Here is a 15513-nt window from a genome sequence, read left to right on the forward strand (position 1 = left end):
GTGTGTGTGTGTGTGTGTGTGTGTGATGTGGTATATATGTGTGTATGTGTTCATGTGAGTGATGTGGTGTGTGTGTGTGTAAGTGATATGGTGTGTATGTGTATGAATGTGTGGGAGTGTTATATATGTATGTGTGTATGTGTGTGATGTGGTGTGTGTGTGTGTCTCTCTTTCTCTCTCCCTCTCTCTCTCACACACACACACCCTGCAGCAGACACACTGAAAGGTCTCCTTGGGCATCCCTCAGCCTCTGGCCTGAGCTGTCCCAACACCAATATGGAGGAGAGGGAGGGGAAGGGGCCTGGGTCTCCACTGTGATCACTGAGAAGGGGCTTCTGTGCGTTAGTCCTCCTTGTCTAACTGAAATGGAAACCAGGAAGGGCATTCCATCCCCAGCCTCCTCCACTCAAGCCCCAAGGGCTTGGTCTGAAGTGGCAACCTGGCCAGCTCACTGGGCGGGACTGGAGGTGGACCAAGGGTGGCAACAGTCCTGTCGGCTGTCTTTTCCAAAGGCTCCTCAGGCTGCCCCTCTAGCCGAGCTAACAGCATATTTATCCCCATCTTGGGCTGGGTTTGAAACTGCTGGGAATTGTTTGGTGGTGGCTTCAGGTGGGGGAGATGATGAGAGCTGGGGACGTTTAAACAGGCAAGTGGCAGGGGTGGGGAATGGGGAGGAGTGTCTGAGGGCAAATACAAGCACGTTGCACAGACATTCGTGCAAAGGCGTGCAAGCATGTATTCACAGACACACCTATCCCCCTGCCCCCCACCCGAACATAGAAGCCCACTTGTATAAGTACATTCACAAACATGCAGACACATATGTAAACACACATGTCTAGGGTGTGCACACAGCCAAGCCCAGGGCAGGTGCGTACACACAAAGGTGTACAGACATTCACACAAAGTGTCTCAAATACACACAGGTGTCCCCTTCCTCTCCAGGGACAAATAAGCTAAGTGGACAGGAACGTGATCTGGGGCGGGGGGAAGTGCAGGCCCAGAGTAACCATCACCAGAAGATGTCTCTACTGGAGTGCGGAGGAGAGGGGCGAGAGTGGGGTCATGCCCCACTTGGCCTGGTCTCTGTATGCAGATGAGGCGTGGGGACATGTGGCCAGGGAAACCAGTTCACCCAGGCCCACCTTGGGGTCAGCTTACTCAGGAGTCGAGCTCTCTCAAGGACGAGCTGGACTTGGGACGGAGGCTGTCGGGGAACGCCTTTCTGGCTCTCAGTAGCTTGGGGAGGGGACTGGGGGCTGACTCCTGGGCTAGAGCGTTTTGACCACCCCTTCCCCCAATCTTTTACCGCTTGATCTTTCGGCTCTTGTCTCAGGAATCTGGATCTTCTTCACTCCATCCCCAAGCCTCCTCCAGGGAGCCTTCCCTGACTGAGCCCGTTGCAGATCGACTGGGACCGCTGTCTTTCACCGCTCTCTGCGTCCGCCTGCATCAAGGGGTCTGAGCCTCTACGGCCCTCCTCCCCACTCTGGACGGTACAGGCTTGGACCAAAAGCCTGGGCCTCGGAGGGGTGGACGGCGCGATGGCGGAAGCGCGGCCCCGAGAGGAGCTGGCGGGCAGAGAAAGGTGGCCGGCGGCCAGCCCCGCCCCTACCTGTGTAAGCCTATCCGCCCGCGCCTAGAGGATAAAAGCGGCCAAGTCGCCCGGAGGTCAGCGAATTCGGCCCCCTGTCCCCCGCCGCTCGGTCCAGCCCGGCCCAGCCAGCATGTCCATCCACTTAAGCTCCCAGGTCTTCAGCTCGCGCTCCTCCGCCTTCCCGGGGCGCGGCACCCAGGTGCGCCTGAACTCGGTGCGCCCCGGCGGCTTCGGCGGCAGCAGCAGCAGCCTCTACGGCCTTGGCGCCTCGCGGCCGCGCGTCGCCGCGCGCTCATCCTACGGGGGCCCAGTGGGCGCCGGCATCCGCGAGGTCACCATCAACCAGAGCCTGCTGACCCCGCTGCAGGTGAACATCGACCCCTCCATCCAGCAGGTGCGCCAGGAGGAGCGCGAGCAGATCAAGACCCTGAACAACAAGTTCGCCTCCTTCATCGACAAGGTGAGCGGCCCGCGCTGCCCCAAGCCAGGATTCAGGCCCCAGCAGCCGCCCCGCAGCGCACGTGGGCCAGGGGCTGGGAGGGCTGCTGCCTGCTCTCTTTCCGCCGATATCTGGGACTGTACCCTCTCCATGAACCCTGTAGCTATTTTTGTCCCCCTCGGCCTCCAAGCCCTCTCTTGCAGCTAGCTACCCAAATCTCCCTGCTTTTTCCTCCGGGAATGTGTGCGTGGGTCTGTCCGGTTGCCCAGGTGAGCTGTGCCTGTGAGTCGCTGGGGTTCTTGGGCAGCTTTTGTCATCCGAGTCAGGTTGGGAGCTCCAGACGCCAAGGCCAGGACTTGTTTCTCTGGGCCCCCTTCTCTGAGAGGGGGCTGTGTGGAGTCAGAGATGGGGCAGGGTGAGATTCTCCCCTCCCGCCCCACTTATTATCTAGCAGATGCTGGAAATAAAGGGCTGGAGGGAGGCAGGCTCCTGGTCCCATCGGCCCCACCTAGCTGGTCCTCCATCCTCCTTTGGGTGGTAGGAGGTGAGGTTATACTTGCCCTTGGAGAGAGCTCATCTGGGGGCACTGAGGGTCACAGGGAAGGGCCATTTAAGAGGTGTTTTTCCTCTCATGTCCCAAAGGGGTGGGGCATAGAGATGGGGAGAGCGCACTTGTGGGGCTGGACCCAAGAACTAAGGGCTAGCCCCCTGGGCCCCTCTGGCCAGGGCGTCCTCCCTGGGCATAGAGCAGGCTTTCTCTTTCCTGCCTTTGTGTGCCTCTCTGCTTCCCTGGTGCCCCATGTCCTCCTCTCCTTCACCCTTCAGACTGTGCACATCCTTCAAGTTCTGGGGCAGCCTCCGCAGGAAGCCCCAGGCCCAGGTTCCCCCTGCTGAGGCTCGGCTGCAGCCCCCAGATCCTGCTGCCTGAGTTGCTGGTTTTGAGGAGGGCTGCTTCCCACACCAGTCATTTTGGTGCTCCTTAGGGACTCATTTTACATTGGCTTGATTGTAGCATCCTGTCCTGAGGCCTTGTGGGAGAAAGAGGGAAGGGGAGAGAGGATACTGAGAGGGGAAGGGATGAGGTCCCAGCCTGAAGGGAGGGGGCCCGAGTCGGGCTCCGGACACAGACAGGAAGTGGGCAGCCCTTCAGACAGGGAGATGGAGGCCATCGCCTGTGATGCGAGGGGAAGCAGAGGAGGGAGGAGACTCTAGAGCACAGCACTGGCACATGTCAGTGACCTGAGCCCTGGACACACTCTGAGACAGTTGAGACAGAGAGTCCTGGAGGAGAGGCTTGTTCAGGGTGGGCTTCCTGGAGGAGAGAGCCAAGGGCTAGGGGCCCAGGTTGGGGGAAGAGCCAGTGCGAGCGTGGATTCTGCTGGATGGCTGGAGACCCTCTCAACCGCACTGTGGGTGGCACGGTCTGCCTCTCCTGAGTTTCCTCCTCCCGTCCCTTCTAGGTGCGGTTTCTGGAGCAGCAGAACAAACTGCTGGAGACCAAGTGGGCACTGCTGCAGGAGCAGAAGTCGACCAAGAGGAGCTGCCTCCCGGGCATCTTTGAGGCCCAGACTGCTGGCCTGCGGAAGCAGCTTGAGGCCCTGCAGCTGGACGGGGGCCGCCTGGAGGTGGAGCTTCGGAACATGCAGGACGTCGTGGAAGACTTCAAGAACAAGTACTGCCCCGCAGTACGGCCTGCCGGGATCCATGCCCTGGGCCCATGTGCCCCTCTCAGCTCACCCTCTGCAAATCCTCTCTGGGTCAGGGGTCAGGGGCTATAGCTGCTCAGTACAACAACTCCCAGAAGGGAAGATCTTGATTAACACGTTCCCTGCTTCCCCTCTCTCCTCTTTGTCTCTGGGGGCTTTTCCAAGTCGCTCTGGTCCTGTCTTCTGACTTACTCCCAGTGAAATATCTCAGCCCAGCCCTGATCTGCACTGCTCCCTTCAGAAGCCTTACCAAGGCCCAGGAAAGGGCAGGGCAAGAGATGATGTGCTTCAGAACTTGCATGGCCCTCAGATAATTCTAGAACAACTCTGTTTTTTTCCCGTGAGGAATTAGAGTCCAGAAAGTTTCAGGGGCTTGATCAAAATCGCATAGTAGGTCTTCGGGAGAGCTGGGGCTTGTTTTCGGGCCCCTGACTCCCAGGAGGAGACCTGGAACCAAGCTGGGAAGGAAAGAAGCAGAGAGCATGATCATTGTGAGCGATGGAAGGGGCTGCGGAGGCTGGGGGTGGGTGTGGCCAGGGCAGGAACCAGAAAGGAGGCTGTGAGGAGGGGCAGGGAGTGGGAGGCTGGAGGCCGGGAAGGCTGGGTCTTGAGGACAGGCCTTCGAGGTGCCTGCTGAACTCTCTGTTCACATTGAATAGAAACCAAAGCCAGAGGCTGGGCTGGGCATCCCTGCCCAGTGGGCACTCGGGCTAATGAGTGAGCTCTGTGCCCTGCCTGGGGGCGGGTGTATGACTAAGCCGGAGCAGGGACACTGCCTTTGACTGGACGTAGAACAAACAAAGGCCTCTGCAGGGAGTGTCTCTCCATTCCCATCCCCCATCCCCACCCCCGACTTCCCTAGGGCAACAGTCAACAGGATTAATCCCGCAGCAGGTGGAAGGCAGGTGGAAGCAGACCGTGCAGGACAGGGAAGGCCTGGGACAGCCCACGAGCCCCTGCTGTCAGGTGTGCATGTGTGCACACGTACTCCCCCAGCCCAGAGCCCACAGGGCACTTTCCTCGGGAGCCAGGCTGAGCTCCAGGCTGGGGCTGAAGGAGGAACCGGAAGGGGTCCTGAGTGCAGCTGCCCAGGGAGCTCCTGTCTGCCCATCCTCTGGGCCCAGTGGCGCAGCAGGGGTGGAGAGACGGCCTCGCAGATATTTTCCTAACTATTCTAGAGGCCCTGGGGGAGTGGGACTTTGGGGGTCTGGGCTCCTGGAGGGCCTCTGCCTGCCTGAGTATCCTGCTCCCCACTAAAGTTGCCCCACATTGTTCCTTCTGTTCTCCAGAAGCTCGTGGACACTGCTGGCTTTCTGTTTCTGACACCTATTTTTTTTTTGCGGTACGCGGGCCTCTCCCGTTGTGGAGCACAGGCTCCAGACGCGCAGGCTCAGCGGCCATGGCTCACGGGCCCAGCCGCTCCGCGGCATGTGGGATCTTCCCAGACCGGGGCACGAACCCGCGTCCCCTGCATCGGCAGGCGGACTCCCAACCACTGCGCCACCAGGGAAGCCCTCTGACACCTATTTTGAATCCTCAAGTAAATACTGGGTCAGGCCCACCTGCCCTCTTGCTCTGTGCCCTGCTTTGCCGGCGTCCTCCTACGGGCAGGGGGCTGGCTCCTTGGGAGAAAGAGGGATAGAAGGAGGTGCTCTGGGAGTAGCGATGGGGGCTTGTCACCTAGTTGGGGGCTGGTTCTTCCTCCTTCCTGAGTCCACAAGGTTCCTCCTCTTCGGGCCCCTTCTTCACCCTCAGCGGGTGGGATTAAGCAGGTTAAGGTGTGAGCTCAGGCGTCAGATGGCCAGGCTTCAAGTCCGGGCTTTGCCACTTAGCGGCTTGGTGACTGGACAGAGTACTCAGCCTCTCTGTGCCTCTGTTCCTTTCCCTGAGAATCATAGCACCATTGTTATGGGATTGTTGTAGGGACTAACTGAGAGAATGCATGGGAAGCACATAACAGGGCAGGCCCCGTACAGAGTGGTCCAGAAGCAAGGCTGCTATTCGTCTTCTCACTCCCAGTATATGCAGCCTTTGTCCTTTGATCCACGTATGTTCCCTGCTCCCTCACCCCCACGCCTGCCAAGACTCAAAGCCCTAGGAACAGCCGTATGGAAAAGTCAGGGACATTTTGTTTCGTAGCTGACACCTGTGTTTTCAGGTGTGTCATTAAGGAGGGGTAAAGGAGATGCACGGCAGACTTTCACACCTGGATATGGGGGGATGGAGGCAGAGCTGCACCAACACCATGCTCCCCTCCTTTACTGCAGGTATGAAGACGAAATTAACCGTCACACGGCTGCTGAGAATGAGTTTGTAGTGCTGAAGAAGGTGAGGGGGTCAGACAGGTAGGGTGGGTGGCATTGTAGGAAGCACAGGGGACAGGGGACCACATGCCTCTCACCTGAGCAGCCAGTAGGGACCTGTGGTCAGGGTCTGGCTGGGTCTATAAGAAGGGAGCGATGGGCTTGGAGAAGGTGAGATATGGAAGCCAGCCATTTATAAGCCTGCTTCGTGTACGTATGTGCACACATGTGTCTGCACGTCTGTGTGTGTGTATTTGTGTGTAGGTGTGTCTGGCGAGTCACTACACTTGTTTCTGGGCTTTTGGAGGGGTTAGAATTTTGACTACAGGATGGAGGTTAGAAGGGACGATTTCAACCCCAAATAAGGAAGTGCTCTATCAGTCAGAACATTTAATTACAGATGAGGGTGGCACATGGCATGCCTGAAATATTTGCTGAATGAATGGGATGGGGTGCCTTGAGGCAAAGTGAACTCCCTGTCCCTGGAGGTGTGCAGGTAAGGTCAGAAGGCCTTAGGAATATCTTAGAGGGGATTGACTTAATCTGATTCAAAACACACTCACTCACTGTTCCAGGCCCATCCACAGAAATGTAACCTGCCCTGGAGTGCTGGGCCCTTGGAGATTCAGGGATGAGTGGAAGGGAGCCCTTTCCACAGGAGCTTAACCACAGCAAAGGATGGCTCTCAGGGGACCAGACTTGCAGTGTTATCTGTTGCCCACCTGCCCTATATCACCCATGCTGCAAGCTACATATTTAGGCTAGGGATTTGCCATCCCTGGGAGCACTGTCCTGGAGTCTGAACGATTTCATGCTCTCCCATTGACTGATGAGAAGCTGGGGCTCATAAAGTTGAGGTGATTTGCTCAAGGTCACGTAGCTAGTAGGTGGCAGAGCCGGGGGTGTGTCTAAACCACTAAAGCCTTTAGGAACTGGTAAAGCGCTAGGTTTGGGGCTCCAGGCTGCTGTGGGCTATCAGCGCTGCGTAGGCACCTCCAGTCCTGGGGGTGCGTGGAGACGATGTTCTCTTTGAGCCTGGATGGGTCCAGTGGAGGGAACTTCCCACCGTGGGTGTGTCAGGCAGCCTGGAGGAGCCGTATGTTTCTTGGTAGGGCAGCGGTGATTGGTCCTGGGGGTTGGACAGTACTGGCTTGCTCCCACGCCTGCTAAGTGTTTCGTGAACTGAGGACATGGTGTCCCTCTACCCCTTCTCACCACCACCCCTCCCAGGATGTGGATGTCGCCTACATGAACAAGGTGGAGTTGGAGGCTAAGGTGGACACCCTGAAGGATGAGATCAACTTCCTCAGGACCCTCTATGAGGAGGTGAGGACCTCAGGGGTGGGAGATATGCCACAACCTGCATGTCCTAGCCAGGGGGCTATCTGGTCCACCCCCTGCCTCTGGGTCAGCCGGGGTGTGTGTTGGGTGCATGTAGGGGAGTTGACCCCTGAATAAAGACCCCTGCTCTTTATTCTTTCTGGATTCAGGAATCCAGGAGTAGGAGCTGGGGCAGCACACCAGGGTGGAGTCAGTCAAAACTGGCCTTCCAGAGATGTGGGATGGTCATTTGTCAGGAAGGGGGATTGGGAGGGGCTGGAAGAAACCAGGAGGATGTTGAGGGATCCGGGCCGTGACAGGGTTCACAGGTGGACTGGGTGGGCTGGCAGGGGAGCCTGAGTCAGGAGAGACTGGAGTGCCTGAGGGTTTATACCCGCCACTCAGCCACCCTCTCTGCCTGCCCCTCCCATCTCCCCTCCTGCTCAGCTTGCCCTGCCCTGGGCTTCCAGTTCCTTTCCCTCAAGGGGATTTAAAAACCTCTTCATCCCATCTGTGTGAGTCTCTGATCTTAGGCAGAAGATAGGGTGGTGGATCATCTGGCTAGTCTGGGACATAGGAAAACGTGAGGCAAATTACAGACCGGTTCTCATTTCCCTTCAGTCTGGTCTTTACCTGAACATCCAGCCTCCATTAGCGTCTCCGAGAGAATTTCCACGTATGTGAATTTCAGAGGCTGGATCCTTGAGGCTGACTTTGGGTACTTCTGGCCTCAGTGTGGGCCTTCATATGTCTATCACATGTTATATATGTGTGTGTGTGTATGTATATACATGTATATATAATTATTTTCCTCTCATTATGAAATACATACTCATTGCAGAAAATCTAGAAAATTAAGTAAAGCATAAATTGAAAACAAGTTTCCTACACCTACTCTTATCATCTTGATACCTACCTTTTCAGACTTCTTCTCTGCATATACACACATAGAGATATAGAAATACATATAGTTAATAAAATAGAATCATACCTTTTTTCATGTAACAGTATACCACAGATACAGTTCCCTGTCCATAAATACGGCTGTATCAGCGGTGTTAAAGGCTGCAGAGTGTGCATAATACATGACTTATTCTACCCACCCCCTAGTGATTCCCTTCACAACAGAGCTCAGCTCCAGTAGCACCTCGCAGCCGGGAGCCATCGCAGTTCACCACACTCTGTCACTTGTTTGTCCGCTGTGATCCTGCCAGACTCTTGATTTCAGAAGGTGCTAATGGGCTTTTCTGGGAGCCAGGGCTGGTGGAGCTGTTTAGTGGGTGCTGGGTCTGTGCCCCCTGGCTACCTGGTGACTCACTCCCACTCTGGCCTCTTCTCCCTTTTTCTTTCCCTAGTGTGCGGGGAATCCCAGGATGGGCATGGGGACAGGGACGGGTCATGCCCCAAGTCCTGATGTTCTGTCTGGTCCCTACAGGAGTTGAAAGAGCTGCAGTCCAAGGTCTCAGACACGTCTGTGGTCCTGTCCATGGACAACAGCCGCTCCCTGGACCTGGACGGCATCATCGCCGAGGTCAAGGCCCAGTATGAGGAGATCGCCAACCGCAGCCGGGCTGAGGCCGAGGCCTGGTACCAGACCAAGGTGTGTGGCCGCTGGAGGCATATTTTCTCTTCCTGGCAGAGTCCTCCGTGGCGGCTTCCCTTACTCCTCACCCTGTCTCAAGCCTTTGGGGCCTGGGTCCCACTGTGCTGACAGGCACCAGGGATTAAATCTGTGGTGGTCTCCAGTGTCCTGGGAAGGAGAGGAGGAGAAGGCTAGGTCCTTGCCCAGGGCAAGATTCCAGCCTGATGTGGGGGGAGAGGGCAGAGGAAATGGACATGGATTAATAATTATTATAGATAAATCTGGCAAGTAAGCACCATGCTAGGCAAAGTTTCAAAGATTTTACCTGTATTGACTCATATAGCCCACAGAACAGCCCTGTTAGGTAGGCACTAGTGTTATCCCCCTTTTACAGATGAAGAAACTGAGGCATGGAGAGGTTAAGCGATTTGTCTAGCTCTGCACAGCTAGCAGATAGAAGAGCAGGGACCAGATCCTGGGTCCAAGGGCTCCAGAGCAGGTTTAATCGTTATATGCACTGGGTGTGGGCAGGGCAGCTGACAGTGCAGTGCTGAGGGAATGGGTGGGGAGGGGGTGTGCTGGGGCAAACCAGCGATCTGGGGGAGGGAGCCTGAGGGTTTAAAAGCAGCATAGAGCAATGTCTCTTCAGAGACAGGGAGTCATCCATGGTGTATGTGAGGACACACGTATGCCAATAAGGACTTACTGTGTGACACTGGGCCAGTGCCTTCTGTCCTCTGGGACTCATTCACCTCATCTGTAAAATGGGTGGTGCTGACAAAGGGGTTAATAGGTGAGGATCTCAGACTTCCAGTGATTCTCCAGTGTTAGGACATAATGGGAATGGGCAGAGCCCCGAGATCAGTGGAATGGGCCTGGTGGGCCATTCTTGTTACCCCCGCCCCACCCCGTCCTGGCTGGGAGGAAACTGAACCCCCCCACCCCCACCCCACTGCCCGGGAGTCTGGCCTCCTGGTATCAGGCAAAGTTTGCTGGGAGTCAGACTGTCCCTCCCTGGGAAGACAAGCTGGGAGGGCTTGTCACTCAGAACCTGGGGCCTTCCTTGTGTCGGGAGAAGACAAGTCACCTGTAATCACGGTCCACCCTTGCCATACTCTTCTGTGTGGTCCCTCCAGTTTGAGACCCTCCAGGCCCAGGCTGGGAAGCATGGGGACGACCTCCGGCGTAGCCGGAATGAGATCGCGGAGCTGAACCGGACCATCCAGAGGCTGCAGGCTGAGATCGACAACAGCAAGAACCAGGTGGGCGCCAGCCCTCCTCCTTGGGGCATGTGAAGGGCAGCCAGCTGGGACCCTGCCCAGGATGAGCAGCAGGAGGCTGGGGGCGAGGGGGTCACCCCTGCTGCTCTGGGGACCAGGCTGGTGCGGCTCAAGTCTCTCGGGCCCACCTGCGAGCTCTCTAGGACGAAATGTTCTTGGCCAGGTCCTGCTTGACCGAAGGGAGAACAGGAGTCCTAGCTGGGCATGGAGCTTGTGGAAGGAGCCTCGGGCTGGCTGGCTAGACTAGAACCACCATTCGTTACCACATTGGTACTGAGCCCTCTCCTTGCACCTAGCTCTGGGTGCGATGCGTGCCTGGGGGCAGGGGGGAAGGGGGTGGCGGGCCGGAGGTCAGCAGAGTCCCTCACTATGGCTCCCAAGGCCCCGCCCCACCTGCTGACCTCACTCCTCACCACTGCCTCTCCGGCTGCGCTCTTGCTGCTTCCTGGAGCTTATATTTGCCAAGCATCTTCATGCTTCAGGGCCCTTGCACTTGGTGTTCCCTCTACCTGGAATGTGGTTCTCCCAGCTCTGCACATGGCTGCCCCTTTCCCGCCCCTGAGGTTTAGGACAAAAGACCTCTTCGCAGAGATGGCCAGCCACTCTCTCAGCAGTCTGTGTGAGGTTCCTGAAACACCTATCACTCTCTGAAATTTTCTGTCTTATTAATTTAGTATTGACTTATTAGGTAAGTCTTATTAAGTATAAATAAGAATTGTCCCCTACCTCCACTGGGATATTAAAAATGCCTTAAGAGCAGGGGCCCCCGTCTGTCTGGTTCACTGTTCCTCCCTTCCCAGCACCTGACACATAGTCAGGGCACAGGTCTCAGACGACAGACTGATGGGAGGAGGTGCTGTGAAGCTGGGGTGGGGGGTATTGATGAGGAAGGGTCCCCCAAGCCCTGACTAAGGCATGGGGGTGCTCGAGGCAGCTAAGCCTGGGCAGGTGTCTGCAGTGGGGAGGGAGGGAAGCTGATGGGTGGTGGCTACTTTCCAGATGAGCCGGGGGATGGGATGTGGGGGTGATCTACCCAGAAATGTCCTCCCCTTGGAGCCCTGCAGGCCTTTTTACATGAGGGTGAGGGTGGAAGCTGCCTCCCGGCACAGATTCAGGGCTGTGAGTCACCGGTGTGGCAAGCCAGCGTCCAGCCCTGGAGGGGAGGCACAGAATAATGAATGGCGGTTTCCCAAACGCCGCAGCTTCTGCCACATCCGGTTCTCCTCTTACCCAACAGGGCAGAGCAAGACCCCAGAGCTGGGGTGTCTATCACCGTCGGGGGGCTCAGAGGCAGTGGCATGGCCTTGCCAAGGGGGCACCAGTGTGACAGGGAGGGGCACTGACCAGTGGATGGGGGCAGAGGGCATCAGCCAGCCTCCTGGGCAGGACTGGGGGTGTTGTGCAGAGAGGAAGAGTGCATGCTCGGAGAGGAGAGGGTCTGAGGGCAGAGCGCGTTTGTGAGAGGGAAGGAGGACCACTGCGCGAGGGGATGGGGATGGTGGCTCTCGGAGCTGAACGAGAAGCGGCTCAGGACTAAATAGGCCCGGCTAGTGAGGGACGGGCCACGAGAGAGGGAACACTAAGGCCAGGCAGGAAGTGGCAGCTGATGGTCACGCCCGTCCTGAATCACGCCACCCCTGCCCAAACCTGGGGCCCGTTGACTCGGAGTCTAGGGGTGCCCAACAGCGTCTCTGTACTCCAAGTCTCCCTGTCCTGGGCCTGTTCCAAACTGGTTCCTATTTTGACGGTGTTTTTGGTTCTGGTCAGCTGCCTGAAATTTGAGGACTAAACTAGAATCCCATAGCCTTGGAACTCCTCTAGCTAGGGGTCAGGTGTGTGGGCATTTGTAAATCATAATAGCATTTACTCATAATAGTGATCATAATAGCATTTATTAAATGCTTACTGTATACCAGACACTGTGCCAAAGACTTTTGTATGATTTCGTTACTTGCAATCTCTCTCTATACATACTGTGATGACTGCTAGTTTAGGAAAGAGGAGACTTTTGGCTTAGAAGGGTTGATTCATCCAGGATCACATGGCTTGTAAGTGGCAAAGCCAGAAGTGGAAGGTACGCATTGGGTATCAAAACCCATGTTTGAAACCCCTGGGATTCCCTGGTGCTTGGGAGAGGAGGCAGGTGCCAGTGAAGCCACCGTAAGCAAGGTGCCCTGATGCTCACTGCAGCATGGGGAAGCAGGAAGGCAGTGGCTGGTGAGGCCTGCCCCCCCAGCTCAAAGCCCCACTACCCCCCACAGCGTGCCAAGTTGGAGGCTGCCATCTCCGAGGCCGAGGAGAGTGGGAAGCTGGCTGTCAAGGATGCACGGGCCAAGCTGGTGGACCTGGAGGAGGCCCTGCAGAAGGCCAAGCAGGACATGGCCCGGCAGCTCCGGGAGTACCAGGAGCTCATGAGCACCAAACTGGCCCTGGACATCGAGATCGCCACCTACCGCAAGCTGCTGGAGGGCGAGGAGAGCAGGTGAAGACAAAGAATCTGGAAAGGGGATCCTTTGGGGCTCAGTGAGGCCTGGGGCTTGACGTTCATCCATTTGCAAGCATTTCCTGTGCACCCTCTTCTGCAGGGCACTGGGTGTGGGAAGTGCAGGGAGGGTACAGATGATGATTGCTTCTTTGCCCTTGATGAGATGACTTTCGAGAGGGAAAGACCAGATGCTGTAAGCTCAGTGAGAAATTTGAAGTAATAACAGCGCTTTTGCGCGCGTGTGTGTGTGTGTGTGTGTGTGTGTGTCTGTTAGCAAGCTTATCTTATTTGATCCTCAGAACACATCAGGTAAGCAAGACAGGTATTATTGACTCCTTAGTGTACAGAGGGGAAATTGTGGTTAGTTTTATTAATTGAGGGGACAGGGCCAGTGTGCGGTCAAGCTCTGTTGATTCCTGGTCCAGGCATCTTCCATGGTGACAGGCTGCTTCTCACCACATAATTGAGGGCTAAGTCACGTGGTATTGACTGAGCGTGGTGAGGAGGTAAATTTCCCCTGTCTCCAGAAGTATTTGCATACTCACCTGCAGCCTGAGATGAAGCTGAGTTGGGTTAGTCTTACGGGGAATTCTTCACAAAAAACTCCACATCTATGTCCATGAAGTTGGGTCTTCATTAGTACCTTGATGGCTTGATTGACTCATTCAGTCAACAGACAAGTGGCCTGGAAGCTTTCTAGTGTCCCCATCTCTTGCCCTTGACCTTTGCCCTGCCCCCTGCCAGGATTTGGGGCTGCAGCTGGGCTTCCCTCACTCCCTCCACTAAATTGAGGCCTCTCCTCCTCCCTGCAGAGTAAACTCATTCCCAAGGCCAAGGGCTCGGTGACAGTGAGACTGTGAGTCACAAAGCAAACACCGGCTGTCTCGGATAGATTTTTAATTTCCAGTGTAAGACCTGTTTCAGCCCCACAGCCTGCTTAAAACAACCCCCTCTCCTCCTTCCCCCCTCAGTCCCGGCTGGAGCTGAGTTCACTCAGTCAACGATTCACTAATTATTTCAACACATATTAAATAATTACCGTGTGCCAGACCTCATGCTAAGGACTGGAGATGCAGGAATCAATACAGCCTTCTTTGAGGATTTTATGATCTGGTTAAGAGAGGCGGCGATCTACATAAACAACGAGGACAGCTACCATTTACAGACTCCCGTGTGCCCAGGGCTTTAGGTAACTTATGTTATTTAACCCTCACAAACCACACTGTGAGGTTGGTACTGAGTTAGGCCCCATTATAGGTGAGGAACTGGAGACTCTGAGACATTCCCAAGGTCATGTAGCCAGCAGGCAGGAGGGCCAAAGGGAAAAGGCTGAATGTGCGGGGACAGAGGAAGCAACCTCAGTTCTGCTCGGGGCCTGGACGGAGGGGTGCGGGAGTGCTTCCTCCAGTGCTGAGGAGAGAGCAGCCCTCACAGGTGTCTCCTCTGCCCCAGGATGACCGGAGCTGGAGTGGGAGCCGTGAACATCTGTAAGTCCTTGGCTGCGGGCCCATCGCCTATGCCGTCCAGACTAGGCTGGGTCTATTGGATGGCATATCGGCCGGAAGGCCTGGCCTTCTGGAGGCTGGGAGCCTCCTTCCCTCCAATAGCTTTCAGCAGGGGCCTGCAGCTCCCATCCAGAGAGGCTCAACAGCCCAGGAAAGCCATGCACGAGGACAGGGTGGGTGGGGCCAGTGTGGAGCAGCCCTCACCTCTGTCTGAGGCTCCTTCTGGGTTGGCCCCTGGCTGTTGGGGGGAAGGGAGGTGGGTGGGAGGAGGGAGACGGGCAGCTATGGCAGGAGGGCGGGGGCCTCGGGTAGTGGGCCTCACGCCGATGGAGACCTCCTCCCTTCTCTCTCAGCTGTGGTCGGTTCCACGGGCGGTGCTGGCAGCCGGCTGACCTTCGGGGGAACCATGGGCAGCGATGCCCTGAGATTCTCCAGTGGTGGAGGGCCTGGGGCCCCCAAGGCCTATTCCATTAGGACCACATCTGCCCCCGGCAGGCACACCCGCAACTGAGCCTCTGGTGTGGGGAGACACATACCCTCTCCTCCCATCGTCACAAGAGGACCTCCATCCCTGGTCCCATCCCTGGTCCCAAGACTGCAAGGCAGTCTGAAAAATGATGTCAGAATAGCTTCCAATAAAGCAGCTGCTTTCCGAGGCTTGGGTGAGCCCATGCCCAGCACCTGGTATCCTGGCTTCATTAGGCTGGGCGGGGAAGGCGGTGGGGAGGGGAGGGCTTGAGAGAACACAGGGTCTGCCCTGATAACTGGGACAGCACATTGGTGACATGGGGGTGCTGCTCTATGGAACTTGACTCTTATCCAGAGTGAGGCCTTGACCTCTCCCAGGGCTGGGCCTGATTCCAGCTCCTCTCCTGAAGAAGCCCAGAAGCCCCTGGAAGTTCTGGTTCTGCCAGGAAGTGGGCACTGGAGTCCTCTCCTGCTGAGGGCGTGGAAGAGCCGTTTGCACCCACTCCCTCCCCCAGCCAATGCCCTGTGCTGTCCGAGAACATTCCTCAGTGGTGAGAAGACCACACGTTTAGCTGCCCTAGGCCTGGGTTTGGGGTGGACCAACCAACTGGCAAATCAGTCCTTCCTGGGAGAGAGAGGGAGTCAGGCGGGGCATAAAGTTGTGCCCTGGGAGACGCAACCTCAGTCACTGTGGGAGGGTTTAGGAGGCAGGGGAAGCAGCAGCAGGTCCACACTGGAGGGGCCGTGGGACCAATCTGTCCGTCCCAGAGCTGGGGGAAACCAGTCATTTAGACTCTTGGGGATGGAGGGGAGCTGCCAGAGCTGTGG

The 15513-nt window shown here is 56.6% G+C and overlaps 1 protein-coding gene across 4 annotated transcripts in view; it reads left to right on the forward strand.

Moving 5' to 3' along the window:
• KRT7 (keratin 7) overlaps window positions 1–14897 on the forward strand; it is an 18438-nt gene extending 3541 nt beyond the window's left edge. Inside the window, exons 2-11 of one of the 4 annotated variants that reach the window (XM_027106369.1) lie at window positions 1989–2057; window positions 3497–3708; window positions 4634–4708; window positions 6010–6070; window positions 7276–7371; window positions 8801–8965; window positions 10084–10209; window positions 12489–12709; window positions 14165–14199; window positions 14571–14897. In XM_027106369.1, the coding sequence (XP_026962170.1) occupies window positions 1989–2057; window positions 3497–3708; window positions 4634–4708; window positions 6010–6070; window positions 7276–7371; window positions 8801–8965; window positions 10084–10209; window positions 12489–12709; window positions 14165–14199; window positions 14571–14728 (1218 nt within the window). In that variant the 3' untranslated portion in view covers window positions 14729–14897. Of the gene's footprint in view, window positions 1–1600; window positions 2058–3496; window positions 3709–4633; window positions 4709–6009; window positions 6071–7275; window positions 7372–8800; window positions 8966–10083; window positions 10210–12488; window positions 12710–14164; window positions 14200–14570 lie in introns of those variants that run through there. The other 3 variants (XM_027106370.1, XM_027106367.1, XM_027106368.1) reach the window with 3 other exon arrangements.
• The last annotated feature ends 616 nt before the right edge of the window (window positions 14898–15513 follow it).

This window comes from Aethalodelphis obliquidens, unplaced genomic scaffold, assembly GCF_003676395.1.
Source record: "Aethalodelphis obliquidens isolate GAN/ISIS:26980383/991018 unplaced genomic scaffold, ASM367639v1 scaffold8, whole genome shotgun sequence".
NCBI lineage: Eukaryota > Metazoa > Chordata > Mammalia > Artiodactyla > Delphinidae > Aethalodelphis > Aethalodelphis obliquidens.